The sequence below is a fragment of the Thamnophis sirtalis genome, unplaced genomic scaffold, assembly GCF_051295495.1.
Source record: "Thamnophis sirtalis isolate CommonGarterSnake01/CBP01778 unplaced genomic scaffold, rThaSir2_p1.2 scaffold_2, whole genome shotgun sequence".
Classification (NCBI taxonomy): domain Eukaryota; kingdom Metazoa; phylum Chordata; class Lepidosauria; order Squamata; family Natricidae; genus Thamnophis; species Thamnophis sirtalis.
Window position 1 is genome coordinate 32,928,727 of NW_028261382.1, and position 24,138 is coordinate 32,952,864.

Here is a 24,138-nt window from a genome sequence, read left to right on the forward strand (position 1 = left end):
AGGGGAGAGGATACAGGGGTAAAATTCAAACGCAATTAAGCGGCATTCAGTTTTGGCTCCACAGAAGAACATGCCAAAATGTGGATCCTAATAAATAAATGGATTTCTTTTGAACTTTGTCTCGAGGCTCGTAAATTAATTAGGTCATCCTTTGGAAACTTCACAATAGATTTTGGAAAATGTCCCTTTCGCTCTCCCCAGTCACCCACTGAATCCTGAGTTCCAGGCAACCCATCCGATACAAGTCAGAATTGAGGCCAAAATTTCTGTTGTGTCACGTTTTTGCCCCATTTTACAATTTTTCTTGCCCTACGTTTTTAAATGAATCACTGCGGGTATTAAGTGAGTCTAGCTTCCCCATTGACTTTACTTGTCAACCTCATAAGGTACAGAGGTTAGAAACGTACCTGCTTGGCTGCGAAGTAGTTCCTTCCTTTCCACCTCTATACAATCTGGTTTTTTCATGATCACAGAACTGGGGGGGAAAAAAAGGAGAAAAATAAACCCAGTGAATATGTATCTCTCAAAAGAGGAAAGGAACAAGAAACCTGTAATAAATGTCCAATGGGCATGTTTTGATTTTAAAATATTGTTCAGAAGTCATTAGGAATAGAATAACAGAGTTGGAAGGGACGTTGGAGGTCTTCTAGTCCAACCCCCTGCCTAGGCAGGAAACCCTACACCATTTCAGACAAAGGGCTATCCAACATTCTCTTAAAAACATCCAGTGTTGGAACATTCACAACTTCTGGAGGCAAGTTGCTTCACTGGATAATTGTTCTCACTGTCAGGAAATTTCTCCTCAGTTCTAAGTTGCTTCTCTCCTTGATTAATTTCCACCCATTGCTTCTTGCTCTACACTCAGGTGCTTTGGAGAATAGCTTGACTCACTCTTCTTTGGGGCAGCCCCTCAAATACTGGGAGACTGCTATCGTGTCTCCCCTAGTGCTTCCTTTCATTAAACTAGACCTATCCAGTTCCTGCAACCGTTCTTCACACGTTTTAGCCTCCAGTCCCCTAATCATCTTGGTTGCTCTTCTCTGCATTCTTTCTAGAGTCTCAAAGTCTTTTTTACATTGTGGTGACCAAAACTGAATGCCGTAATCCAAGTGTGGCCTTACCAAGGCCTTATAAAGTGGTATCAACTCTTCACGTGATCTTGATTCCATCCCTCTGTTGAAGCAGCCTAGAACTGTGTTGACTTTTCTGGCAGCTGCTGCACACGGCTGGCTCCTATTTAAATGGTTGTGCACTAGGACTCCAAGATCCCTCTCACAGTCACAACTATTGAGCAAGGTACCACACATACTGTACCTGTATTCAAGTCTTTGCTAGGACAATTCACCCACTTTGAATTCACCCAAGGGTTCGAATCCCAGTAAGGGTATGGCTAGCTGATGAGAGCTAAATAGCTTGAAATAGATCTATACTAGTCTCCCTTTATTTATTCATCAGCACAAATAAAATAAAAAAACACAAATATAACAAAGGCAACAGTAAAAATATTGGGTTTCTGTCGTGACGGACTCTTGTGACGAGCCGATTGACAGATAGCTTCCTCCCATAATTGGGGTATAGATAGATGATAGATAGATAGATAGATAGATAGATAGATAGATAGATAGATAGATATAGATAGATATAGATATATTTTCAATTACAGAAAAGATCAAGCAAAGAATATGGGAAGATCAAAATTAGCCATATTCATTCATATGCTTGAATTTCTTCTTTAGAACAAGAAAGGGAGCGCAAACAATATCTTGCAAAGTTCCAAGAACCAGAACTTTCTGTTCTAGTCTTGGGAATCACCAACGCGGCTCTCAAATCTGCCAATATGCCTACAACCATCTTCCTTGGCATGCTCTGGATTTTCTGCCCCGCCTGATTCTTGGCTTTTAACAAGCCCAGAGGCTGGCATTGCCCTAAAGCAGAGTTTCCAACTTGGCAATTTCAAAATTTCAACTCCCAGAATCCTCACTCAGCTGGGACAAGTCATGGGAGCCCACTCTGTTACGTGGTGCTAGGGATTCGAACCGCCGAACTGCCGACCTTTCTGATCGACAAGCTCAGGGTCTTAGCCACTGAGCCACCGTGTCCCAACTAATAAATACAATTTGATTTATTTTGAATGAACATGTGAAAGGGGTTCCTAGCCTGCTTGCTTCCTTCCCTCTGTGCAATCTTCAGCTTTTAGAAGTCAGTAAAGGTTCTGAAATTGTTTGTTTGGAGAAAAGGTGGTGGTTTGCCATGCTGGTTTCTTAAAAAAAAAAAAAAAAGCACACAACTTCTCAACAGACTGGCAGTGAGGAGAGGAATGTGTTTTCAACTCCAAATAAAAACTTCCTTTGGCTGATTACACAATTTGAGAGTATCTATTTCCAGGTCTGTTTCTTTTTTTCCTTCTCCCAATTTGCAAACAGAGTTCAGAAGCAGTCACTTGCTATTCTGTTGCTAACGCAAAGTGCATTTATAAAGGTAGCTTTAAAAAACAAAAAAACCATGCAAAAGTATCTTTCTTTGTAAAGTTTATGCACAAGGGGAAAATATTGTTCAACAAACCACATAAGGATCCAGCAGCTGAACTCACATACACAGAAAGGCTGAAAGTGGATGCCAATCTTGGTTAGGTGTGTGTGTGTGAGGGGGGGGGGGGAAGAGAAAGAGAACAGACCCAATTATTGCCAACTTGATCACATGGCAAACATTCTAAAAACAGATCAAGACTTTTAAAATTAGTAATATCATTGTCTATCACTTAAAAGGAGATTTTTTTCCAGGGCTGACTGGTGTTAGGATTGGGTTGGTTCAGACATAACTAAGAACTAAGGAGAAATTTCCTGATAGTTAGAACAATTAATCAGTGGAACAACTTGCCTCCAGAGGCTGTGAATGCTCCAACACTGGAAGTTTTAAAGATGTTGGATAACCATTTGTCTGAAGTGGTGTAGGCCTTCCTGCCTAGGCAGGGGGTTGGCTTAGAAGACCTCCAAGGTCCCTTTCAACTCTGCTAATTCTATATTCTATAATGCAGTGGTGGGTTTCAAAAAAATTTCGAACCTACTCTGTGGGTGTGGCCTCCTTTGTGGGAGTGGCTTGCCAGCCATGTGACCTGGTGGGAGTGGCTTGCTGAGCATGTGTTTTCTTTCTCTTTCTTTCTTTCTTTCTTTTTCTCTCTCTCTCTCGCTCTTTCCTTTTGTCTCTCTGTCCCTTTTTTCCTTTTTTTCTTTCATCTCTCTCTTTTTCTTTCTTTTTTTCTTTCTTCCTTTCTTTCTCTTTCTCTCTCTATGTGAGTCTGTCTCTGTGTGTGGGGGGGGGGCAGTGGTGGGTTTCAAAAAAATTTTGGAACCTCTTCTGTAGGTGTGGCCTGCTTTCCGGGTCCACTGGTGGAACCTCTTCTAACCGGTTCGGTAGATTTGACGAACCGGTTCTACCGAACTGGTGCGAACTGGTAGGAACCCACTTCTGCTATAATGTAAGACAAATGAATAACATAAAATGGAAATTGTTCCATTTCAAAAAAACAATTTTGACGGAATTAGGATTTTTTTTTTTTAAAAAGAGTCAGTACTCTTCAGGAGTTTAGGAATTTAGAGAGCCTGGCCTTAGCCTAAAAGGGTTCTCCTCTCACATCTAAATCAGACATGCATTCAAACTGTTGATAACCAGACCATTTCATCTAGAAGCAGTAGTAGGCGCTAAAGAAAGAATTTAAATGAAAATGGTCTTTTTTTAAAAAAAAAAGAAAGAAAGAAAGAAAGCCTCCGGGATTCCTGGATCCACAAACATGATTATTTTCCAAAAGAGGGTGGTTTTTTTAAAGGAAGGAAGGAAGGAAGGAAGGAAGGAAGGAAGGAAGGAAGGAAGGAAGGAAGGAAGGAAGGAAGGAAGGAAGGAAGGGGTTTTATATTAATCAACTGAAATTCTATCTAGGCAAAATCTTCCTTTTCAATAAGTACTAGACAAACAACACAGGGGGAGCCGGGAGAAGTCGAGTTGGAAAGGACAAACTAGGTCACCAAATTAAAGTAATCCTGATAAGATATCCATCCATATGGCAAGGAAGGAAGGTGGAAAAACCATATCATTGGACTTTCAGTGACTTAAATATGGCTACTAATGCCTCTCCGGGTTTAGATCAAGAAAACATTTGAAGAGCCAGTTTCCAGGAGGAAAAATAGCATATAATGGGTGGAATTAATTTATGAAGCATAGCTGGCCCTGTCTTGTTTTAGGGTTAAAGAGTTCCTCTTTAAGTCTTCATACACATCTCCCACTGCTAGTTACTGCAACAAAGATGACTGTAGCAAGGAATTAGTAGGGCCATTTGTATTTAGCTGTGGCTATCTCTTTTAGATCTCTTTAGCTCACCTACTGCATTCGGCAAAACAAAACCATTTTACCCACTTATTCTGCAAAAACTGGAGGACACCCCCAGCGTGGGGACCCAGACAAGCCTGAAGCTCAGAGCTTCACAAAGACAAACCCGCAAAGCTTCGCAAAGGCAAACCCACAAACCCACAATACATTTTGAATGTATTGCATTTAAAAAAATATTTTATATGCAATAATACCCAGTAAACACCTGTTTTCCTCTCCTTCCTGCCCAAATTTGATTGCATACCTCCCCTCCCCCCCTTTCGAGTTAAAAGCAAAGATGTCCTAGAAATACCCTTTGGTACCCTTCAAAGGGGAATTGTTCTGCCATTCACTGGGGGCGGGGGGGGGGCGCTGTCTTTTCCTTCCCCAGGTCCTGCATTCCTCCCAGCCGCCTCCTCCTTTGCCTCTCCTCCCCAAACCTGAGCCTTGCCCCGTCCCCATTTTCCCCTAGCTCATCCCAAATCATCTATTCAGGATTTTATCTCTTTTCCTCTTTTAAAAGATAATCTGGTAACCCGCCCCCCCCCCCATTTGCACCCATTCAGATGCCTAAAAAAGCAGGCTTCAAGAGAAACCCCTCTCCCGACTTGGGATTTCAACACCCCATCCCGCATGACTGCTGGTTTATGAAAAGGGGTCCAATCCAGGGGTGAAATTCAGCAGGTTCTGACAAGTTCTGGAGAACCGGCAGCAGAAATTTTGAGTAGTTTGGAGAACCAGCAAATGCCACCTCTGGCTGGCTCCAGAGTGGGGAGGGAATGGGATTTTGCAGTATCCTTCCCCTGCCACGCCCACCAAGCCATGCCACGCCCACCAAACTGGTAGTAAAAAAAATTGAATTTCAACACTGGTCCAATCCTTCCCCCCTAACCTCACCCACCCTGCCCCCTTGGATTACATACATTATTCAGCCCCTTTCATTAATTCTGCACATAATTAATTCTGTAACTAGTGGTCCCATATATCCATAAGGTATATAATATAAATATATATGTGTTTGTGTGTGTGTGTATATCCCATCCAGCCCTGCTGTATATAACTCTATATAATGAATTCATAGTCGCTAATGAGCTAACCTATATATATCCTAACGTATATATTATAAATGCATGTATATACCTTATACCTTGTATCTTATATATCTATCTTGCCCACCAATCCTTTTGATTAACTCTAAATATAATTCTATTAAGGTTAAAGATTCTGTACATTATAATGTATACAATATAAATGCATGCACATACCATATATATATATATATATATATATATATATATATATATATATATATATATAATTTGATATATGCATACATGCATGCATACATATAGATTATATACAAACACACACAAATATATACATACATACACACACATGTATTTATATTGTATACATATGTAGATGCATATACAAATACATACCCCCCACCCAGCATTTCTGCATAAAATTATATATATATATAAGCTGTATTATCTATGATCACTTTTTGTTACCTTAACAGAATTATATGCAGAATTAATGAGGGGCTCCGAATTGGGGGGGATGGGGCGGCCCAATGAAGCCATAAAACAGATATTAATTAAAAAGGACGCCCCCCCTCAAAAAAAGACCCTTTCCTTCAAGGGAGCCCCTTCCTCCACCACCACCCTGTGGAGAAGGCCCGGCCGAGCAGCATCCCCCCTCAGCCACCCCCCGCCTCAAAGCAGCGTCCCTGCCCAGGGCGGGGGTCCCTCAGCCCCATAGGGAGCAGCTCCCTCGAGCCCCCCCATATCGCAGCCGCCCCGCCCCACAGCTCCCTAGCCGAGCCGCCTTGCCTCCCCCTTCCCAGGCCCTTCTTCTCGCTTTCCTCGCCGCGCGGGGGCCCTTTACCCGGCGACCGGGGTCTCACCCCTTCCTCTCCCTTCTCCTCCGCCCCTCAGGCTGTTTACCGCTGAAGCCTCTTCTCACCCACAGGGCGCCGCCATCTTGGCCCTGCCACCCTCCGGGCGCCGCTCGCGGATCCCTACGCGCCCGTCCCCCTCGCCGAGGAAAAAAATAGTCCCGAGTCAAATGACTACCCTTCCACCCCCAACCCGCCGCGACTCTCCCTTCACACACGCCCAAGGGGTGGGTCTCCTCACCCTCCCGCGTCCGCTTCTCCCGGCGCCCCAGGAAGCGGCTTCGGAGGGCTCCCTCCGGGATGAAGGCGCGGAAGGATCAGGCCGAGGGAGAGATAGGAGGAAAAGTCTCTCGTGATGCTGAGGAGGAGGCCGAGAAGAAGTCCCGGCAGAGAGGAGGAGGAGGGGAGGAGAGGAGGAGGAGGGTCACGTGATGCGGCGGAGAGGCTGGCGGGGTGGTAAACAAGGGGCGGGGCGGGGCCAAAGGATCCCGAGCCACGCCCACCTGGTTGCTCGTGGCAACCGGGCCCGAGCCTTGCTGGAATGGTTTTCAAAGCGTCGGCGGGGGTTCTTTGGGGGAACTACACGCCCCATCAGCCACAGCCCCTGGCCCATGGGGAGGAATGCAAGGAAAAAGGACCCGTGCAACCGTTCTCCTTTCTCTTCCTTTGAATAAAGGACTCTTCCATGTCCCTCTTTCCACACACACAAACACACACAGGTAAAAACATTACCCCTGATTCTGAGTTCAAATTCAGCAAATAATAATAATAACAACAATAATAATTTATTGTCAGTGCACAAAATATGTACAATGAGATTGGTTGAGCTCCCTCTGTACACACACACACACACACACACCCAACACAATATAATTCAGTAAAGACAAAAAGTCCAGAACCCAATAAATCATATTAACAAACACCCAGTCCTAGGGCAAATCAGAATTCTCCTCCTCCTCCCTTTAAATAAACAGATCTAAGGTTGCAAATCTCTGATGGCCACAAGAGGGCAGCAGTACATCATATATATTTTTTCTGCCTTTGCTGCCCCCTAGAGGTCATTTGAAGCAGTGCTGGGCTGTTTTGAATTCCCTGAATTCCCCAGACAGCATGCACCCAAATCTCCAAAGTTGCCAGGATGCACAAGCACTGATTTACGGGGTTTGCAACCCTCATATGATCGTCCAGTGCTAAACTCCAATCCTGCCTTAACCAGTTTCACACAACTTGTCATGCCCTGTCTAAAGAAAAATGCATATATTCCTTGACTTACAATCAATTTTTATTTTATTTATTTTAATTGAAAAACATTACATTTTCTTCCATTACAATTACAAATCAAGCAAAGCCAAAGAAAAGTTAATAATAAATCTTAACACACAAGCTAATAACAATAACAATTATATATTAACAGTAATTACAGTAGTATGACCACAAAAAAAAAGCGTTAACTAAATTTCCACTTACATTAGCCTATTTACAATTTTTCCCATACTATAGTCATAGTTTTATACATCTTTATTTTCCATACTAACAATTATTGACAGTCGTAAAGTTATTTTCCCTCTCATTTCTACCTCTTGTCTGTATCCATTCATAAAATTTATTCCATCAGTGATAATAGTTCCGTTGACTTACAATCGATTAATAACCGGCTGAAGTTACAATGGCCCTCCCCAAACTTGTTTATGACCCATGTTTGAACTCATAACGGCTGCACATAGGCCTGTGGTCATGTCACAATTTTGCCGCTTATCAGTTAGCTTATGGTCGTAAAGGCGAGGACTTGCTTGTCGTAAGTCGCTTTCTAAATTCCCATTGTTCACTGCATGACAGTGGTCAAGTGTCTTGAATTTTTACCACCATCCGGTCCACAAGGATGCAGTGGTGGGTTGCTGGCGGTACGCCCCGGTACAGGCGTACCGGAGGCTGCCCGGATACCGTTCCGGTACGGTGCTCCGGAGGGCCCACCCGCCCGCCCGAGCTCCTTACTGGTCTTTTAAGTCTTCAGCGCTTCTGCGCATGCACACGGCGCGTTCAGCGCCTTCGCTCCGCTCCGCTGAGCAGCTGGAGCGTCGCAAAGGCTCGCAGAGGTGGTAAGACACATGCGCGCGCTGCGCCCGTCCATGTGGACGCCGCCGGGCCGGATCCGGATCCGGAACTCACCACTGCAAGGAAGCCAGATTTCACTTAACGACTGTGTGACTAACTTAACAAGTGCAGCGATTCGCTTAACAACTGTAGCAAGAAAGATCGTAAAAAGAGACAAAATCCGTTTAACCAATGTCTCACTTTACAACAGATAATTTGGGGGTGTCAATTGTGGTCATAAGTGGGGCTTTAACAAGAGCCCCTCCTTAAGAGAAACGGGCAGTTTAGAGACACAGAAAATATAAATGAACCCTCTGAAATGTTAGAGGATATTTCAGGTAGGTGTACTCGAAACAATACAGGTATTTCAGAATTATCTGTAATTGGTATAGGATCTCCTCCTTGAGCAGGGGGTTGGACTAGAAGACCTCCAAGGTCCCTTCCAGCCCTTTTATTCTATGATGTTCTACATATAAATAAACGCAGTAGTTTTATTCCTTGATGCATTCTAGATCAACAAGGAAGGATCGCTTTGCAAGCGACCTGAAACGTTGGCTTTTCCCAACATTTGCAGTTTGTGGGTATGATTATTTTCCTCTCTTTTGTTTTTTTTCCCCAGGAAAAAAAAAAGAAATCGGTAATCTCAAAAGAACACGCCACCAAAACAGCCGAGCACTCAAATAATCTGTGGAAAGCGAGAAGACAACTTCTTCTGGGCTTCTGCAATTGAGCAATGCAAAAATGTTCGAAGCCTGGCTTGTTTTGATAAGCAAATGCTCTCCCGGGTTTGGCTCTCTTATTGGCTGGGGCCAGATTTTGACACGAATAATCTGATTGAAAAATCAAGGAGGGGAATGCAGGGCCCGGTGAGGAGAGGGAGAACAGCCAAGGGTGAAGTAGACAGACAGAGGGATCAGCCCTTGGTAGATAACAGGAGACACACAAGCCAGCTTAAGGGAGCCCTGAACCATCACACTCCGCCCTGGGAGACAACTTTCAAGGCTAAACTTCTACAACGGCCCTTCAAGCAGGTGATTTCCCTTCGCCGGAAAAAATATATATATTGAATTTTCCTGCATTTTCCTCTTCTTGCAAATGATGATCGATTAGGAGCTAAGAATGCAGGGGCAATTAGTGCAATTAGGCATTGGGGTTTTTATTTTACCTTATTTAATATATCTCCCTCCCTCTCCTTTCTCCCTCCCTCTCCTCTCTCACTTTCTTTCATTGTCCCTCTCTCTCTCACTCTCACACACTTTCTCTCTCTCACTTTCTCTCACATGCTCACACACACATTCTCTCTTTCTCTCTCTCTCACGATCTCACAATCTCTCCCTTCCTTTTTTTTTCTTTCTCTCCCTCCAATTAAACTTTTAAAAAGTTCCGTGAGCATCCCTTGCCAGAAGATTGTGTTAAGTTAAACGTCACCCCTCTTGAGAATTAGGAAGGTAACTTGTGTCCTAAGTAGGATATCTTTGGGTCCTTCCGTAAATTCATGTCCTTGGTTTGGGTGGAGATGGGAAGCAAATTAATTTTCATTAATTTGTAAATTGCTTTGGGAACCTTTGGGAGGAAGGAACAGAAGATGGGAAAATGCTTTCAAGCAACAAATGAAGGAAGGAATATTCTACCGTTGATAGCTTGGCTAATATTGGCTGATCGCTGGAAAGATGGAAGCATATGAAGCGTATGTAGCAAAGAAACCTGGCTTTTAAAAATAATTTTGGATTAAAAAAAAAAAAGCCTTAAATCTGGTATCTTAGGCCAGGAACTGAGAAAAATTGCAATTATTAAGAGATTGCTAAAGAGTAAAGTTTTCCATAGCATACCCGGATTTCTGCAGCTCAAAATCTGATAGCTTCACCTTAGATTATTATTAATATTATTATTTCTGGTTTAAATTTTTCTCAGAGAGGGAGAGAGAAATCTTTTAGGAGTTTGTTTATTATGATTTACATCTATAGTTTATTTACATTTATAGTATGTTTGTTTTTAAAAGCATGTACTACTGCCAAGAGGCTTACAGTTACATTTGCTACGCCTAACCATTGCAGTTAATTTTGCTATGCCCAACTGTTACACTAATCCTAGAACCTAGGTTTAAGTTTAATTAATTTTATTCTTGATTCTTTGTTTGCTTTAATGATTTAGCCTAAAATATGGAATCCTGGGCATGTTTTTGGCTCATTAACGAACCCAAAAAAGTGAATTTAATAAGAAAATGCATATATCTACCCGTATTTCTCCTAAATATATATAACAGAAAGGTTCGTGAAAGCTGCTTTTAATGCGTGTTTGTGGAAGGCAGTTGAAATCTGATAAATGTTGCCACTTTGGGTGGGGTTAAGTTTAGTTTTTTTGCATCACTTTATTATGGGTTTCTGTACTCTTTGCATGTCACACCACCAAGGTGGATGAAAAATTCTTGAAGCATTCATTTAGGAATAAACTGGGTAATGCAAAAAAATAAATAAATGTTTTTTTAATCTTAGGGCATTGTTACCGCAAGAAACCCGAAATGCAGCAGTGAAAGTCAAAACGATTGCAAACACCAACTCAGTCTAATAAAATATAACAAATGAATGAATGAAGAAAGAGGGAGAGTTTTTAACAAGTATCCGCTTTAAGAGATTTTTAATAACATTTGGTATAAGAGTTAAGGAGTTAAGACCACACGCTAAATAAATAAACAGGAGTTAAGGAGAAGCGCAATCCACATTCAGCGTTATGGAAACAAACTTCTTTACACACCATTGAGTAAAAATGAAATTAGCTTATTTGCACCAAACTGCACTCACATCTTGTACTAAACTGTACCAATGTTGGGTTTATATGCAATAATTTGGTAATATCTTGGTGTTGCGTGAAGGCAGTTTTGCAGAAATTCAAGTTTTAATTGCACAGAATTTATATCTTTACAAACTTGTTTTCCATTTCTGCAGCTTTGTACTGCAACGTCTTCAATTTTCCTAAATTTCAGCTTTAGGTCCAGAATATTTCTTGCCATCCTATCTTATAGTAGTACTGTCTCCTTAAACCAAGAATGAGGTTGTTTGATTTTAAGGCTGCCATGTTTGTGCTGATGTTCCCATTGCTGTTTAATTAAATTAAACATGGTTTAAACTTGGGTAGCTTCATTGCATGCACACACAAAACAAGGAGAATAACCAACCAAGAACTTTTATGTCTTTCAATTTAAAATTGCATTTAGACCAAATGGTTCTTACTCCCAATCTTAATCTTAATAAGAATACTGTTTCAAGCAGCTGAGGTTTCATTACCAAACTAGGTAACATCATCAGTGCTAGAAGGGAGTGTGGTATGTGGAATGGAGGTGGAGGAGGATTGTGGGGTCCTTGGTGCTCTCTGAGCTTGGTGGTTTTCTTGCAAACGATTCATTTTAAAAAAAAGCATGCAAGAACTGACTGTGAATTTTAAAGTTTGTTGGGGAAGGGGAGGAAAAGCAGAGATAAGCATATGGAGAAGGAGAGATAAAACATTTCTGTGTCTTGAGGACGTGAGGTTGGAGTTTACATCCAACACTCCGGAATGAGACTTGGGTTGGAAGAGTTACTTAAGTATTTTTGAGTATTGACGGCTGGAATTGGTTGTTGTTGTTAGTTGCAAAGTTGTGTCCTACCCATCGCGACCCCCTGGACAACGTTCCTCAAGGCCTTCCTGTCCTCTACCATCCTCTGGAGTCTATTTAAGCTCACCACCAACTGCTTTGGTGACTCCATCCAGCCACCTCTTTCTCTGCCGTCCCCTTCTTCTTCTTTTGCCCTCCATCCTTCCCAGCATGAGGCTCTTCTCCAGGGAGTCCTTCTTCCTTCTCATTAGGTGGCCAAAGTCTTTGAGTTCCATCTTCAAGTTCTAAAGAGCAGTCAGGGTTGATCTCCTCTAGACTGACCGGTTGGATGGCCTTGCAGTCCAAGGGACTCAATGCAGGAGTCTTCTTCTCCAGCACCAGAGTTCAAAGGCCTCCATTCTTTGGCGCTCAGCCTTCCTTATGGTCCAACCTTCACAGCCACCTATTGCAACTGGGAAAACCACAGCCTTGACTATACACACTTTTGTTGGCAGGGTGATGTCTCTGCTTTTTAGGATGCTGCCTAGATTTGCCATCGCCCAGGAGCAAGCGTCTTCTAATTTCTTGGCTAAGTCCCCATCTGCAGCGATCTTGGGAGCCCAGGAAAATAAAATCTGTCACTCCCTCTATTTCTTCCCCCAATCTATTTGCCAGGAATTGTACTTCCAAAGAAGGGTGGGAATTCAATTCAATTAATTTCACTGCTTATCAGACAGAGGGTGACCACTTGTCAATGATAATTTTCTACTTATCAAAATTTGGTGACAGCATATTCTTCTTCCCACGCTGCTTCTCACTTTCAGATCTGGCTGAGGTTGCATCTTTAAATCATGGTTTCCTCCACCAGGGTTTGTTCAAAGAAGGGCTTCGTTCAGCCATTCACTCTCCGTGGCCTCGTGGGCTGTAACTAGCCACGGAGTTTTCAAGCTTACCCAGTGGTGGCTTCCTTCCCCAGCATGATTTAATAAGGCATACAAGCTAGGTTTTTTTTCTCTCGTAGCCGTCATCCTTTAACCAAATCTGGGAAGAAAAACATATATATATATCCCCAAAAGCCAAGATTGAGGCTGTGTTTCCTTTGACAACAGGCACTAGAATTGTATTTGTGTCATTTCTGCACCGAGTCACTAGAACAGAAAACACAAAACATTCATGCAAATAAGCGAACGGTTTATGACTTTCCAGTTTATTATAGTTTTGCATAGATTGTGCCAAGCGTTCAGAGGAAATATAGATAGTCCTCAATCAACCAACGGCCACAACTGAGCCAACATTTCCACTGCTAAGCAAGTTATTAAGAGAGTTTTGTCCCTTTCTGGCCACCGTTGTTAAGCGAATCCCTGCAGTTGTTAAGTTAGGGACACAAACTTAAGGTTGTGAAATGAGTCTGGTTTCCCCTTGCTTATCTAACAAAATGAAATTCAGTGGTGAAAAGAGTAAGGTTCTACATTTAGGCAAGGAAAACAAAATGCACAGGGGCAGTGTAGGTGGCACTTGGCTTAATAGTGGTGACTGTGAGAGGGATCTTGGAGTCCTAGTGGACAACCATTTAAATAGGAGCCAGCCGTGTGCAGCAGCTGCCAAAAAAGCCAACACAGTTCTAGGCTGCTTCAACAGAGGGATGGAATCAAGATCACGTGAAGGGTTAATACCACTTTATAAGGCCTTGGTAAGGCCACACTTGGAATACTGCATTCAGTTTTGGTCACAATTTTGTATAAAAGATGCGGAGACTCTGGAAAGAGTTCAGAGAAGAGCAACTAAGAGGATTAGGGGACTGGAGACTAAAACATATGAAAAACGGTTGCAGGAACTGGGTAGGTCTAGTTTGAGGAAAAGAAGGACTAGATAGCAGTGTTCCAATAACTCAGGGGTTGCCTCAAAGAAGAGGGAGTCAAACTATTCTCCAAAGCACCTGAGGACAGAATAAGAAGCAATGGGTGGAAACTAATTTAAGGACAGAAGCAACTTAGAACTGAGGAGAAATTTCCTGACAGAACAATTAATCAGTGGAGCAACTTGCCTCCAGAAGTTGTGGATTCTCCAACACTGGAAGTTTTTAAGAAGATGTTGGATAGCCATTTATCTGAAGTGGTGTAGGGGTTTCCTGCCTAAGCAGGGGGTTGGACTAGAAGACCTCCAAGGTCCCTTCCAACTCTGTTATTCTATTCTATTCCTAATGACTTCTGAACAATATTTTAAAATCAAAACATGAGAGGGAGAGAGAGAGAGAAGGAGAGAGAAGGAGTGGGAGAGAGAAAGAGATAGAGGGAAGGAGAGAGAGAGGGAGAGAAAGAAGGAGAGGGAGAGAGAGAGAAGTAGAGAGAGGGAGAGGAGAGGGATCGAGAGAAGGAGAGAGCGAGGAGGGGAGAGAAGGAGCAGGAGAGAGGGAGAGGGAACGAGAGAGAGAGAAGGAGAAGGAGCGGGAGAGAGAAAGAGAGAGGGAGAGAGAGAGAAGGAGAGAGAGAAGAAGAGGGAGAGAGGAGGGGGAGAGAAGGGGAGAGAGAGGGAGAGAAGGAGAGAGAAGGAGAGAGAAGGAGTGGGAGAGAGAAAGAGAGAGAGGGAGAAGGAGAGAGAAGTGGGGGAGAGAGAGAAGACCAGTTGATAATTCTCATCCATTCCCGCTCTCTCTTTTACAGACCCTCCTTTTTTTGGATCTCTGATCCGGGGGTGAACGGAAGATGCCGCGCTCATTCTTAGTGAAAAATAGGAAGGTGCACTCCTACCATCACCGTGCAGTGGAGGACAGCATCCTGGTGCCAAGGTTGGATACAGGGACCTCAGCGTCCTTCTCCGACGGTAGGTTGCAAGATTTCACCACCCAGGAATCTGGAAAGGGTGCTGGACGTACACAGAAGGAACCTCTTCTTTCCCAACTCTACTGGTTTTCGTGCAAATTTCTCTCTTTTGGCTGGTCCTTCAACAAATGCAAAGGAAGCCCCGTCCCAAAATATTTCGTTGGGTTCGTCGCTTTTCTTAAGCCACAACTAACCCACAGAACTCGGCTTTTGTGAGAAATGCACTTATCTCTACAATTGTTCCTTAGGGATATTTTAGCACAATTTAATAAAATTGTCTTCTTCTATTTCTACTTCTACTTCTCCTTTCTTTTCTTTTCCTTTCTTTTCCTTCTTCTATCTTCCTTTCCTCTACCCTCTCCTTTTTCCCCTCTTCTCTTCCTTTCCTTTCCCTTCTTTTACCTTCCTTTCCTCCCCTCTCCTCTCCTCTTTCCCCTTTCCCCCTTTCTCTTCCTTTCCCTTCTTCTGTCTTCCTTCCTTTCCTTTCCTTCTTCTATCTTCCTTTCCTCTCCTCTTTCCCCTCTTCTCTTCTCTCTTCCCATCCCTTCCCTTTTTCTATTTTCCTTTCCTCCTCTCCCCCCTTTCCCCTCTTCCCTTCCCTTCTTCTATCTTCTTTTCCTCTCCTCTGTCCTTCATCCTTTCCTTCTCTTTCCTCCTCCTCCTCCTCTCCTCCTCCTCCTCCTCCTCTCCTCCTTCTCCTCTGCCCCGGGCACCCAGTTGGATTGGAAACAGAATATTTGCAACCAGATTTTTAAGTCGGATAAGAACATCTGGCAAAAAAAGAGTTGAAAAACACTTTTTAAAGTCCAGAACACCTGAATCATACTTGAAAATGGCTGAAACAGACACCACCTGTCAGCTTCTGCTTTGCTGTTGCTTCAGTTGCCATTGAAACGGGGAGGGAGGGCATAGTATTTGGGTGGGGTTACTCATTGTGCTGGAGGAAGATTCTGGAGGTCTTTGGATGGATAGACTACGCATGCGTGGGTGTTTCCCGCCTGGGCTAACGGTACCGACATTCCATCTTCGTGATGTCTTTTGAAGTTATCTCAGACCTGACACTTGAAGGACTTATGATTGGACTAGGCCTATGATGCCAGGGGGTGTGGAATGGGCTATTCTATATATCAACTGCTTTCGCGCCTAATTAACCAGACTTCGCTATGCAACCGCTCTTTAACCATTTTTAATTAGTAAAAGTACATTTGATTTTCCACAAATGGAGTCTCGTGGTCTTCTTTCCTGATTATTAAATGGAGAGGTGCTGACACCACCTCCCTAATCCACAAGGGTATAAGAAGGGGAGGATGTCCAGCACAATCAGACTTGGGAGATGCTGTAATGGCAGCCAATCTCAATCCGAGCAGTTTTGGTCTTCCTATAGACTAGTCTAGCAGGTTTGGCTGTCTAGTTTTAATAGCAGTTAGACTTATATACCGCTTCATAGGGCTTTCAGCCCTCTCTAAGCGGTTTACAGAGTCAGCATATCGCCCCCAACAATCCGGGTCCTCATTTTACCCACCTCGGAAGGATGGAAGGCTGAGTCAACCCTGAGCCAGTGAGATTTGAACCGCCGAACTGCAGATAGCAGTCAGCTGAAGTGGCCTGCAGTACTGCACTCTACCCACTGCGCCACCTTGGCTCTTTAATCAACGGGGATGTTTGTCCTGCCCCCATCACTCCCTGGTTATTACCTGGACCTGTTCTTGATCTGAAGGCTTCATGCATGGACCATTTTTGATATTACAGCTATTTCTGATGACAGCATCCCGGAAAGCAGCAAGGCCTTCCGGGCAGATAGTCCACCATCCTGTTCTCCAAAAGAAGAACTGCATCTCCAGAAGGACGAGGAAGAACATTTCCCTGTTCAGAGAATAACACTGGGAGCACCAAATCCAGGTGAGCAATTCTTTGCTGGGTTTTCACGCAGCCCCTCACACCCCCAAAAGGAATGTTTGGGGTTGACAGCCTTCACTGCAATGCACACCAACATTATTCCTTGTAACGCACACCAACGAAGCCATAGGAAAAACGCAATAGATAGAATAGAGTATTTGTAGCTCAGGGCTGAGCTGCAGGCTCTGTTTCATGACCCTACTAGGAAACATCATCAGTACGACCGTGGAAGGGAGGGGAGAGTATGGAGAGGAGGAGGAGGGGGATTGTGGGGTCCTTGGTGCTCTCTGAGCTTGATTGATTTCTCGCAGATGTTTCGTTACCAAGCTAGGTAACATCATCAGTGCTAGAAGGGAGTGGGGTTTGACAGGGGAAAGAGAAATAGGAGGAGGAGGAAGAGGAGGAGGAGGAGAAGGAGGAAGAGGAGGAGGAGGAGGAGGAGGAGGACTGCGGGAGCCTTGGGGATCTCTGAGCTTGGAAGTTTTCTTGCAGACATTTCATTACCAAGCTAGGTAACATCATCAGTGCTAGAAGGGAGTGGGGTTTGACAGGGGAAAGAGAAATAGGAGGAGGAGGAGGAGGAGGAGGAGAAGGAGGAAGAGGAGAAGGAGGAAGAGGAGGAGGACTGCGGGATCCTTGGGGCTGTCTGAGCTTGGAAGTTTTCTTGCAGACATTTCATTACCAAACTAGGTAACATCATCAGTGCTAGAAGGGAGTGGGGTTTGACAGGGGAAAGAGAAATAGGAGGAGGAGGAGAAGGAGGAAGAGGAGGAGGAAGAGGAGGAGGAGGAGGAAGAGGAGGAGGACTGCGGGAGCCTTGGGGATCTCTGAGCTTGGAAGTTTTCTTGCAGACATTTCATTACCAAGCTAGGTAACATCATCAGTGCTAGAAGGGAGTGGGGTTTGACAGGGGAAAGAGAAATAGGAGGAGGAGGAGGAGGAGGAGGAGAAGGAGGAAGAGGAGAAGGAGGAAGAGGAGGAGGACTGCGGGATCCTTGGGGCTGTCTGAGCTTGGAAGTTTTCTTGCAGACATTTCATTACCAAACTAGGTAACATCATCAGTGCTAGAAGGGAGTGGGGTTTGACAGGGGAAAGAGAAATAGGAGGAGGAGGAGAAGGAGGAAGAGGAGGAGGAAGAGGAGGAGGAGGAGGAAGAGGAGGAGGACTGCGGGAGCCTTGGGGATCTCTGAGCTTGGAAGTTTTCTTGCAGACATTTCATTACCAAACATCACCAGGGCCCTTTCTCACTATGTCCCACACGTATTAGGAGTTGGTAGGAAGAGTGGGTAGAACAAAGAATCCTAAGGCTGGAAGGGAACTCAGAGGTCTTCTAGTCCAACCCCCTCCCCCCTGCTCAAAGCAGGAGATCATTCTGGGTCAAATTGTTGCTTGATTTTCCTATTTTTTTGGGAAGCCCTTTTCATAAAAGTCTTTCCCACTGACCAACCCCACTCCCTTCTGGCACTGGTGATATCACCTAGTTTCAGTGGTGAAATTCAAATTTTTACTACCGGTTCTGTGGGCGTGGCTTGGTGGGAGTGGCAGGGGAAGGATCCTGCAAAATCTCCAGTCCCTCCACACTCCTGGGGAAGGATACTGCAAAATCCCCATTCCCTCCACACTCCAGGGGAAGGATACTGCAAACTCTCCATTCCCTCCCCACTCTGGGGCCAACCAGAGATGGCATTTGCCGGTCCTCCAAACTACTCAAGATTTCCTCTACCGCTTCTCCAGAACCTGCTGAATTTCACCTCTGCCTAGTTTGGTAATGAAAAGCCTGCAAGAAAAGCCACAAGCACCTCACAGAAAAAGGTTAGATTTGTCCAGAGAAAAAGATGAATGGCCGAGTCACATTCTGTAGGGAGTTCAACTCTACCGAAAGGCTGTTCCAGGCTTGGCAACACCGAAGGCTCCCATCCTAGGCCCATGACAAAGGGCATGGCTTAGAGTCCCCCTCCCTCTGCTTAGTCTTAGAACTGATGCTTAGAAACCCCTTTGATGTTCTCTAATGCTCCTTTCCTGTTGTCTCAGAGGTGCCCATCCCAGCTTTAAAACCTCAAGAGGAGAACGCTTCCGCTTTCTACAGCCCCAGTTTCGCCTGGAGTGCCTTCCGCCCTCCGCTTGGCTACCGATCAATGACTTCCACCATGCTGGAGCGCTCCATTCATCTGTATGGCACCCCGATCCTCCCTGCGTCTGACCTGCCTCTCGATTACAGCATGCCGTTCTCGCCCGAATTGGAGACCTACCACTGTGTCATATGCAACAAAGTGAGTTGCTCGGAGATCGGGACAGAAGAGTGGTTCTCAGCTTGAGGTTGTCCGGGGAGGGGGGGGGGGGCTTTGGTGCAAAAGCTCTCAGCATAAACAAGGAGCTTGTCTCCGGTGCAAAAGCTCTCAGTATAAACAAGGAGCTTGTCTCCGGTGCAAAAGCTCTGAGTCTAAACAAGGAGTTTGTCTCCGGTGCAAAAGCTCTGAGTATAAACAAGGAGTTTGTCTCCGGTGCAAAAGCTCTCAGTATAAACAAGGAGCTTGTCTCCGGTGCAAAAGCTCTCAGTATAAACAAGGAGCTTGTCTCCGGTGCAAAAGCTCTCAGTATAAACAAGGAGCTTGTCTCCGGTGCAAAAGCTCTGAGTCTAAACAAGGAGTTTGTCTCCGGTGCAAAAGCTCTGAGTATAAACAAGGAGTTTGTCTCCGGTGCAAAAGCTCTGAGTATAAACAAGGAGTTTGTCTCAGGTGCAAAAGCTCTCAGTATAAACAAGGAGCTCATCTCCGGTGCAAAAGCTCTCAGTATAAACAAGGAGTTTGTCTCCGGTGCAAAAGCTCTCAGTATAAACAAGGAGCTTGTCTCCAGTGCAAAAGCTCTGAGTCTAAACAAGGAGTTTGTCTCCAGTGCAAAAGCTCTCAGTATAAACAAGGAGTTTGTCTCCGGTGCAAAAGCTCTCAGTATAAACAAGGAGCTTGTCTCCAGTGCAAAAGCTCTGAGTCTAAACAAGGAGTTTGTCTCAGGTGCAAAAGCTCTCAGTATAAACAAGAAGTTTGTCTCCAATACGAAAGCTCTCAAGTGTACATGCAAAGCAACAGAGTAATAATAATAATCATAATAAGGATACCAATAAGACGGGTGAGTAGAGAGGATAATTCCTGTAATTTACACAATATCTTACCACTTTCTCTAAAGCTCATCTTCCCACGTCTTATTCTCATATCTGTAAACAAATCTTTAAAACCTCCTCATTTAAACTTAATCAAGAGAAATTCCACTAAGAAGTACTAGAATCGCCAAGTTGAAAATATTAATCCTTTGCTTCTGAGAAGCAAAATAAAAATGGATTTTTGCTTCTCAGAAAGCCGTAAAAGGTGATCACACGAAGCCGGGGAAGGGGGGGGAGGGGACGACGACGACACTGCGACTGTCGTAAATATGAGTTTTACCCCCTGTGCACCTTTCGCTTCCTAGATATTCTCTACCCCGCACGGGCTGGAGGTCCACGTTCGAAGATCCCACAGCGGCACCCGGCCTTTTGCGTGCAGCGTTTGCGGGAAAACGTTCGGGCACGCGGTCTCTTTGGAGCAGCACGCCAACATCCACTCCCAGGTCAGTCTTGGAAGCGGGAGAGCGGAGGAAAAATATCTCGTGGACGAAACGCTGGCTTGTGCCCAGATCCTGCTCACCTGCCTTCTTTCTCGAATAAATACAGCCATTAAAATATCTATCTATAATTGGGTTTACAAGGCTTACCAATAAAGAAGAATATTTGTAGCTTGGGGGTAAAATGAAGGACCCTTGGTGCTCTCTGAGCTGGTGGTTTTCTTGCAGACGTTTCATGACCCAGCTAGGTAACATCATCAGAGCTAGAAGGGAAGGGGGATTGGGAAGAAGTGAAGGAGAGAAAGGGAAGTGGGAAGGAGAGGAGGAGGAGAAAGAGAAGTGGGAAGGAAATGGAGGAAGAGGAGGACTGTGGGGTCCTTGGTGCGCTCTGAGCTTGGTTGTTTTCTTGCAGACATTTCATAACCCAACTAGGTAACATCATCAGAGCTAGAAGGGAGTGTGGTTTACAGAGAGGAGGAGGACTGTGGGCTCCTTGGTGCTCTCTCAACTTAGCTGTTTTCTTGTAGACGCTTCATGACCCAACTAACATCATCAGTGCTAGGAGGGAGGGAGTTTGCCTACCACCTCTGCCACTGTTGGATTCTTCCCTCTGACGGTGGGTGGGTGGAAGGGGTCTCCTGCTATAATCCCTTCCTCAACCCAAACCCAAACCCCTCAATGCTGTCCTGATTCCCCCAGGAGAAAAGCTTCGAGTGCAAAATGTGTGGGAAGACCTTCAAACGTTCCTCCACCTTGTCTACCCACCTGCTGATCCACTCCGACACTCGTCCGTATCCCTGCCAATACTGCGGGAAACGTTTTCACCAGAAGTCGGACATGAAGAAACACACCTACATTCACACAGGTGAGCGGGGAGAAGCTGGGTGGGTGGGTGGGTGGTTCCAGGGATGGGCTGTGCAAAGCCTTCGAGCGAGGCGGGAGGTTCCAGCGCCCCTCGCCGTTAAGGAGCGCCTTCCTTCGGGAGAACGCTGTTGTGTCAACCTATTCATCTCTGCACAATCTAGTATCTTTTTTATTATCTCTTTCTTCATCTGTTGGTAACTTATTTCATTTCCAATTTGGGGCAAATACAATTCTGGCTGCTGTAGTTACATGTGCAACCTAACAAGTATCCTCTTTCTTGAGTGTCTCTGGGATAATATCTAGTAAAAATATCTCTGGTCTAAGTTCTATTTCTTGTTGTAACATTTTCTCTAGTCCTACTCCTCTTTAGTCCAATATTTCCTTACTTCGTTCTTTTTTTAAATTGTTTTAGTTAAACAAAAAAAAAACCATCTTTCATTACATCTTGTTGAAAGCGTATTGACTGGTTACAAATATATTCCGTGCGTTTCTTCCACAGTCCTTACATATACTTCATTCAAATCATGTTGTACATTTTAAATCAAGAAAGAAAAGTTATATGTTTTACTATCCCTGCACCATAATTCTCATTTGGTTACCATTGTTTGAACATGTTTTTATCTAGAATCATTTATATAAGACACAACCACCTGCTGGCGTTCATTTGCAATTTCAATAAATCTCCAATACCATTACACCTTTATGACATGTTCTAAAATTAATTCGGTGATATAATGTATAACCCTAAGAATATATTACAATGATATCTTGTTGTTGATAAATAATTTTAATAAGGGAATAATTAAAAATTGGTATATATATATGTAGTGACTATTTAGAATACTTTGTTGAAAAATGAAGGAATAACATCTTTGTTTCAATGTATGATATACAAGGACAATAATGAACAAAAGCACATTCGATAGTTGATTGGTGAGATTATACATAATTGAAAACAGTGATATACAAATATAAATGGTTGGTAAAAAAATTTTTCTTTCACATTGGGACTATATAAAGGTATACTGTTATCAAATAGACAATCAAGAATGTAAGGGAATTATGATTTATTGGGAAAAAAATAATACTAATTGTAATTGAACATATACTGTACAATGAAAGTGAAGTATTTAGTTATACTAGATGAAAAATCTGTGATGGTAAATGTTATTCGAGAATATGGATGTAAAAACACTTGTAACCAAACGACATGCTGTATGTGATGATGCCTTTTTTTGGGGGGGTCTTTTTTTTTGTTTTTTTTTTATTGTTGTGTGTGTGTGTGTCTTGTCCGTTTAATAAAAATAAAAATTTATATTAAAAAAAAATTAATTCGGTTAAGGAAGATATCTTGCTTCGTTCTTAAATGTTCCCTTTTTCCTCTCTTCTTGCCCAGGGGAAAAACCGCACAAATGCCAGGTGTGCGGCAAAGCCTTCAGCCAAAGCTCCAACCTCATCACCCACAGCCGCAAGCACACCGGCTTCAAGCCGTTCACCTGTGAGCTCTGCGGCAGAGGCTTTCAACGCAAAGTGGATTTACGCCGTCACCGAGAAAGCCAGCACACTCTCAAGTGAAACCGGATTCCTATCGTGGAATCAGCTGTGACGGATGGTCGGAAACCTGCAGCCCAAGAGCTACAGACAGTCCTTGGCCCAGATTGTAAATCCCACCCCCTTGGGCTCTAGCTCCACCCACTTTGCTTCTGATCCCGCCTACTTTGGGCCTTGGCGCCACCCACTGGGGGAGGGGTAGATGTCGGATGGGATCTACGATTGTGAAAGGCTCTAGTCCATAAAAAGCCCTTGTTGGTTTAAGAATGGTAGAAAAATAATAATAATGATAACGCCCTTAAGAAAGATTACCTTTTTTTCCTTCTTTTTCGCCAAGCAGATTATATGGACTAAAAAGGAGGGAGAGAGAGAGAGAGAGAGAGAGAGAGAGAGAGAAAGAAAGAAAAAAGAAAGAAAAGAAAGAAGGAGGGAAGGAAGGAAGGAAGGAAGAAAGAAAGAAGGAAAGAAAGGGTGAAAGAAAGGGTGAAAGAAAGGGTGAAAGAACCTGGATTTATCGTGTATTTTTGGGCTTTGCAATGCAACTGTTCAGATTAGAAGGCCAAGTTAAGGGAAAGTGTTTATGAGATGTCACCAGGTTGAATATGCAAGGCAAATCTATAAAACCACCCATAAAAAACAAATCAGACACCAGGTTTCCATGGTGGAAGACAAAGGGTCTCTTATTCATGGATATTTCCATCGCAATCCATAATTTACATGATCCATTGTGCAAAGGTATCAAGATTTTGCCTCTGTTTGAATCTCTGTTTCCTGAAAAAAAAAATATTTAAAGTCAATAAACGCTGTTAAGAAACAATTCGAGTCATGAAACCTTCTTTGGCCTTGGTGAAAGAGTTTGACACCCCAGGACATAATTCAGACAACACATCAAACCCTAATCCAGGTTAACACTGCATAATAGACGTGTTTCACAACATAAAGCTTCCCCTGGCACATATGAGCTGGTCGTTCCCAACTCTAGGGGGCGCTGCTCATCCCCCTTTCAAAGCCGAAGAGCCAGCGCTGTCCGATGACGTCTCCGTGGTCATGTGGCCGGCATGACTCAACTCCCGAAGCCGCACGGAACGCTGTTCCCTTCCCACCAAAGGTGGTCCCTATTTTTCTACTCGCATTTTTTACGTGCTTTCGAACTGCTAGGTTGGCAGAGGCTGGGACAAGTCACAGGAGCTCACTCCGTTAAGCGGCGCCAGGGATTCGAACCGCCGAACGGCCGACCTTTCTGAACGACAAGCTCAGCGTCTTAGCCCCTGAGCCACTATGTCTCATGTTCACACTGTAGCGCTGTGCCGAGAATCAAATTGGCTCGAGGCTTCATATGTCGGGCTAGATCACACAGTAAAAATTAGGACGTGGTTTTATTCCCACAACACGGTAAACTCAGGTTTAACGAAACAGATTCAATTTAACGGCCACATTATTCCCCGAGGAACGGCAACGATGCGTTTTTAACAGCCGCGGCCAAAAAGTGTTGTAAAACC

General features: G+C 44.0%; 2 protein-coding genes across 3 annotated transcripts in view; one reads left to right on the forward strand and one right to left on the reverse strand.

The window, feature by feature from the left end:
* TSC1 (TSC complex subunit 1) overlaps positions 1 to 6,364 on the reverse strand; it is a 41,632-nt gene extending 35,268 nt beyond the window's left edge. The window contains 2 exon segments of the mRNA XM_087704673.1: positions 408 to 475; positions 6,269 to 6,364. The gene's annotated coding sequence lies outside the window, so the exon portion shown is untranslated.
* Positions 6,365 to 9,254: 2,890 nt separating this feature from the next.
* On the forward strand, positions 9,255 to 23,015 carry GFI1B (growth factor independent 1B transcriptional repressor). 2 transcript variants are annotated; one of them, XM_087703653.1, is made up of 7 exons: positions 9,255 to 9,381; positions 14,579 to 14,738; positions 16,487 to 16,636; positions 18,665 to 18,903; positions 20,093 to 20,230; positions 20,924 to 21,089; positions 22,485 to 23,015. In XM_087703653.1, exons 2-7 carry the CDS (start codon positions 14,621 to 14,623, stop codon positions 22,661 to 22,663), a joined length of 990 nt encoding a protein of 329 aa, XP_087559779.1. In that variant the 5' UTR covers positions 9,255 to 9,381; positions 14,579 to 14,620; the 3' UTR covers positions 22,664 to 23,015. The 2 variants fall into 2 exon arrangements, with proteins under 2 accessions (XP_087559779.1, XP_087559780.1); XM_087703654.1 differs by lacking the exon at positions 9,255 to 9,381 and adding an exon at positions 10,541 to 10,617.
* Positions 23,016 to 24,138: the final 1,123 nt, after the last annotated feature.